At 34.9% G+C, this 6286-nt stretch overlaps 1 protein-coding gene across 2 annotated transcripts; it reads left to right on the top strand.

The window, feature by feature from the left end:
• Positions 1-491: 491 nt before the first annotated feature.
• LOC113043606 (interferon regulatory factor 3) lies at positions 492-6104 on the top strand. 2 transcript variants are annotated; one of them, XM_026203102.1, is made up of 9 exons: positions 492-596; positions 1044-1203; positions 1449-1617; positions 1697-1776; positions 1945-1996; positions 3199-3333; positions 3623-4012; positions 5241-5356; positions 5447-6104. In XM_026203102.1, the coding sequence occupies exons 1-9, from the start codon at positions 580-582 to the stop codon at positions 5591-5593; spliced, it is 1266 nt and encodes a 421-aa protein (XP_026058887.1). In that variant the 5' UTR covers positions 492-579; the 3' UTR covers positions 5594-6104. The 2 variants fall into 2 exon arrangements, with proteins under 2 accessions (XP_026058887.1, XP_026058888.1); XM_026203103.1 differs by having other exon boundaries at positions 508-596; positions 1047-1203.
• The last annotated feature ends 182 nt before the right edge of the window (positions 6105-6286 follow it).

The raw sequence follows: 6286 nt of genomic DNA, 5'->3' as shown, positions 1-6286 counted from the left end.
CACGTAGGCTAATTGTGTTGGATGGACCAGTAACAAATAATTTTTTTGAATGTTAAATGGCTATATAAACACGTTCTTAACATTCCATGATTTAATTTTTTTTTTTTACTTTCACATTTGCAGAACTCTATTAGGCTATTAATGCTGTGGAGCATGTTTTTTTTTAATTGGGTAAATTTTCCAGCAATAGCCTATTATGAAATAGTATGATCTAATTTTTTATTCGATGTAAAGCTGAATTGTCAGCATCATTACTCCAGTGTCACGCCATCCTTCAGAAATCATTCTGGTTTGCGCAAGAAATGTATTGTATTGTAAGGACAGTAGACTATTATTTTAAAAGATTTTGCATCGCCAGACTTTACCTTAAACCGGATGCGATGATGCAAGAAGACGAATTAATGGAATATGTCACTTTTATTTTCGTATACTCGCTTACTCTCGGAATTCACTGAACATGATGAAACACGCCCCCTACTGTGTGACGCATCTGTGACGCGTCAGTGTGTATAAAACACAAGAGAAACACCAAACCTCTGGAAACTATCAAGCAGTGGAACAGCTTCAGGACCTGAAATCATGGCAGCGATACAGGGGTAAGATCATTACATTATTGTCATAAATATACAATTTAGTATGTGTCTCAAAACCAATACGCGTTTTCACAAGAAGCTGGGCGAGGCGCATTAAAAACGCGACGCGCACGGACACTAAAAAACAAACAAAACGTCCGTTTGCTGCATGTGTACATAGTAAGGAGTTTTTGACTGAGTTAATTCGGAAGTCCTGCTATAAATAATGCACAACTATGCATATAGCTGACTAGGTTTTTAGATTCAATTGTGGTGCTACATATGAGGCAATTTAATCTTATATATCAATATATTTTTTTATTAAAAAAAACTTTTATACCTTAAAAAACGTCATGAATGTAAATTGTATAGTGCATAATAACAGCATATGATGAAGTCATTACGTTGCTTTCTGTCTAATCTATGGCTCTATTTGAAACCCATTGTTTTTTTTGTTTTTTTTTTCTCAAGAAGTGCAATCGCCAAACCTCAGTTTGGCCCATGGCTCATAGAGCAGGTGGAAAGTGGGAAATATGAGGGATTGTGCATGATAGGCAATGACACATTTCGGATCCCCTGGAAACACAACTCACGAAGAGACCTCGGGGACGACGATGTTAAAATATTTAAGGTAACTTGCGTCACAATCACCTTTGGCATGGTTTCACTTCTGTATCAATGATTCATGCCGGTAAAGCTGGAGGAGATCTCCAAAGAGGGCGGGATTCCCAAAAGGAGTGCCTGTTGAGTAGAACCCCGCCCCTTTTGACTTTAATGTTTGATGTTGCATGCCATTCACACCTGATGCATCAATGCATTTTAATTATACTGACTTAAAATATTCATGGGCTTTGTTGCAATTTTGGTGTTTTACAGGCATGGGCTGTGGTCAGTGGGAAGATCAAAGAGCACCCTAACGACAAAGCGAAATGGAAGACAAATTTCCGCTGTGCGCTTTCTAGTCTAAAAAATTTTGAGATGTTAGAGGATCACTCCAAAGATCCGGTCGACCAACACAAGGTCTATCGCATCATCCGTCCTCAAAGTGAGTTAAACTGCATAATCTGCACTTGTCATGGGGAAATGAGTTGATTTAGAAACCCAAATCTAATCTTGTTCTTCAGATCACCAAGAGGTTCAGAGTGTAGAGCCAGATCAACTTCCTTTCATTCCTCATCTCTACAGTGTGTCTGATGAAATGGAGGTAAGGCCAAGATTTATGATTGGCTGTTGACATGATCATATGTATATAATAAAAGTATTATAATTTTTGTAAAATATGGAAATATTTTAAAATGTTAAGTTATAATATTAAAATAATACAAAAATGTTTTTAAATATATAATAAATCTATATATTATGTCTAATGCAGCAAGAATTGCTCAGCCAGGTGGAGACAATGGATCTAAATCATCATCACGCAGGTAAAATCACTATGACGGCTATATTTAGGGTTAGCGTTTCAAACAAACCATGATTTTGCAACTAACATCTTAAGGTGTGGTCACATTTATTGTAGCCATGTGAATTTTTGTAGGTTAAATCCAGTCGTTTCACTAAGAATCTGCACTATACTACGCATTGTCAGTTAAAAAAATTAATAATATTATAATACATTTGTGACGATATTTGTATAATTGTGGTGGCACATTTACTATTCTTTTACATTTAAAATTGTAAAAATATATATATTTTTTATTGATTTATAAGACTATAGCTTTATTATATCTTTATCATTATAGTATTAATACTTTAAAAAAAAAATTTGGGTGGGGAAATCCAGTCATTCTGGAATCCGTACAATCGATTAAATTAGAGATCCACACAATTGAGATTTTCGGATAAAAAAAAAAATTTAAAACCGAACTTAAATATGTATTCTTATAGTAACACTATTTAAGATATTTGCATCAAATAATCCCCACAATCAAAAATTTTGCACAAAGGTGAAATAACTCCTAAGCTTAATCAGTTAAAAAAAAAAAAAAAACTTGTTATGAAAAATATTCCAATAATATCGGTTCTCTGTGACGGACGGTATTTTTATGGTTGTGGTGTCACCTATTATTCTTTTAAATTAAGACTTTTAAAACCATTGTGTTATCGTAATATTAACATTTTTCATGGTTGAAATCCAGTGATTTCGCTATGAATCCACACACATAATTATTATTGTTATTGCAATAATATCGTTTCTAGTATTGTTATAGTTGTGGTGTCACCTCTACTATTGTTTAAAATTTAGAATCAATTAAATTGCGATCACTTGTGTTGAAGTTCACGCGGATTCGTTGACCAACAAAAAGCTGCTTGCTTTGAAAGTGCATTTTTTTGTGTATGGTGCTTCATGCATTGACAACAAACCTTTTTAGCTTTTTTTTTTTTTTTAAGGGACCACACCTTTCAAATCATCAAAGGAACCAAAGTACCCATATATGGCAGTACTCTAAAAACCAACCAGAAAACTTTAGCAACACCATAACACTCTGCACATGCAAACACCACTCAAATTACACAACATTATATTAACAAGTTTTTTTTGACAGCAGGAAGAGAGATAGATGGATTGGCTCATGTTTTGGCATATTCGGAATATAACAATATACAACATAATTTCTATTTTTAGAAACCCAACCATGGGAAACCTCTTCCCAACAAATCATTCCGACCACCTCGAGCAACTACTTTGAGACTCCCTACTCAGATGTTCAGCCCTTTCAGAATAACACCCCTGTCCCAGACCCACAACTCTACACTACAGGTAACCAAGTTGTTTTTTCAGTCATAACTTATGGAAGCGAAATAGCGCAGACACAATGAAGCCTTCCAGAGTGCGTAGCGCATGCTATCAAATGGCTTCCAGTACTTTAAAAGGCTAAACATTTGACTGTCAGTGTTTTGTATTGTTAATCAGCTGGAAAAGATGTAAAAATTGGTTATTCAACGGTATTGTTACTCTGTGCTGTTACCTTTTAGTTGTAACGTGGACTGTGCCTATCTTTTAAACTTTGAATGATTTCTAAAACTATGGCCTATAATGTTACTTCTAGTGCAGCAAAGTAACCTTCCAGGTCTCTGGGACCTGGAGATCTCGATCAACTACAGAAGAACAGAAGTTTTGAAAACTCGCCTGTGTTCGCCACTCATTAATTTCCACTACCAGTGCAACCCATCTGAGCTGAGAGGAGTGCCAATCTGCTTCCCATCCACTGAGGGTCTGATCGATCAAAGACAGATCCAGTTAACTAACCGCATCCTGGACAGCATTCAGAGAGGCCTGCAGCTGGAGGTAAACCAATGTGGCATCTTCGGCTTGCGTCAGGACCAGTGTAATGTCTTTGTCAGCACCAGTGACCCGTCTGAGATCCAGAACCCACAGCCCAGAAAACTGCATCAGAACACCAGAGAGCTTCTACTCAGCTTTGAGAAGTACTTAAAAGGTATGAACGAATAGAAAGGTATCATTTGCGACAATTGACATCATTAGGCACTTTTCAACAACCATGGCAAAAAGCCAATAAAAAAAATAAAAACATTGTTTTCTTCAAATTTTCATAAATTGCAGCATATTTCAACCCTGTTACCATAGTAAATTAACTTATGGAAAATACATAAATCACTAACTAAAAAAGCATTTGGTCCAAAACTAGCGTACACCTTCTGAGTGACAGATTTATTCATGGGAAAGCACTGTATGCTACCCTGTTACTCAATTTGGCATTATTTTGAAATTAATTTTATATTATAAAATATAGAATGTATAATACAGTCATTTAGAATAACTGTTAAACAATTCCTTTCACTGTCAATTTGCCCAAACCCCCCCCAAAAAAAAGCATTTTCAACCCTGTTACCATGATTGTTCCCCATTACAAAAACAGAATATTTTTTAAAATTGTGATTATTTAGGAAGTGATATCATTGGGCCCCTTCTACAGCATGGAAAGAAGACAAGTAAAAAAATATAATTCAGTTTTTTCCCCCAAACTTTTTCACAGAATGCAGAATTGACTAATTAGCCTTCCACACTGTTATCCTAGATATTTTGAGGAAAAACAAATATTTTTATTGAATATATGGATGTTTATAACATGTTTATCACTAACCACAAAACCAGACTTTGGTCCCAAAGTTGCTGAAATCTAATGAGTGAAAAATTAATTTGTGGAAAAAAACTTGTATGCAACCCTGTTAGTTTACAATTATTAAACTTATTCCTTACATAAAATAAATGTATAATATATAAATGTAAATTTGTCACTCCTTTCACTGCTAAATTGAAAGAAAAAAACATATATTTTCAACCGTTACCATGATTGTTCCATGGCTGGAAGACAAGTTAAACACACACATCCCATTTCAATTTTTCAACCTTCTCACAAATTGCAGTATTGAGTGCTTAGCCCTTCAACCCCGTTACCATAGTCATTTTGTGGGGGTGAGAATTAATTTCTTTCCATGAATTTAAGTAGTTTACAGAAAGTGACAGAATTTTTTACCAAATGCTTAACAAGCTCCAAACTCGTGCTTTTAAAGCCTTGTGTACACTTTACTAATGGAGTTTACCAATGGAGTATCCTGAAATTCAGTTAAAAATAGCCCAGAACAACCCAAGCTGTAATGTAATTCATGTTTCCAATCTGATTCAGGTATATATTTTTTTTTCAGATCTGAAAGATTTTACAGAGAACAAACGGGGATCTCCAGATTACACCATCTACCTGTGTTTCGGAGAGAAGCTTCCAGATGGAAGACCCCTGGAGAAGAAACTTATTACTGTCAAAGTAAGCATCACAAACAATACCAGAAACACATTTTGAGTTGTTGTTGTGTTTGTGGTTCAGTGTTGTAACGTATCTTTTCCATCTCCACAGGTTGTGCCTCTGATCTGCCGTGTATTTCATGAGAAAGCTCAAATGGATGGAGCATCCTCTCTTCACAGTGAAAACATTAGCTTGCAGATCTCCCACAACAGCCTTTATGACCTTATAAATTCTTTGGGTTTGCCTTCAGTGGCCTAATGCAGCTTTTTTCAACATGAAATCAGCCAGCTTACATTCCTTATCACACATATATAGAGAGAGAATTACATTTTGTTACTGTTATACTTAAGCACAATGCAAACTGAGAGAATTGTCCCGAGGTGATTTCCATGGGGCTTTCAAAAGTCTTGTAATTGCTCTGTAATTGCTGGTCACTCTAGTTTAATAGCGATCTCACTGAAACTGTATTGTTTAAATGACCTGAAACATTGTCTTTTTATTTCCTAATGAGAGCTAGAACCTCATTTTAATACCCTGTCTTCTAGTGAAGAATCTTTCACCTTTCGCCCAAAGGGCTGCACTTGTATCGCTCCTTGTCTATCGCTTTCTGAATGTGATATCTGGTATCATTAAATGTACTATTATTTAAAAACTACTGTTTGTTTGTTATGGGTGCCATCTTATTAAATGATGCTGAAGCCAATACCTAAAGATGGACTGTGTATAAAAATGTTATGCATATAAAACATAATAAACATATACAATATGACATATTTTGTTATTAATATACTATGTAATACTTTTAAATACACACACACAGACACACAAGTGTCTTTAAATTTCAAGACAGTGAATAAAATATAATTATACAGCACAATTCATTAAAAAACATAAAAAAAAATTCCAAAATGTATTACTTACTGTATATTAATCATTCAATATTCACCCATT

Source organism: Carassius auratus, chromosome 25, assembly GCF_003368295.1.
Source record: "Carassius auratus strain Wakin chromosome 25, ASM336829v1, whole genome shotgun sequence".
Lineage (NCBI taxonomy): Eukaryota > Metazoa > Chordata > Actinopteri > Cypriniformes > Cyprinidae > Carassius > Carassius auratus.
This window is presented reverse-complemented; position numbering and strand designations above follow the sequence as displayed.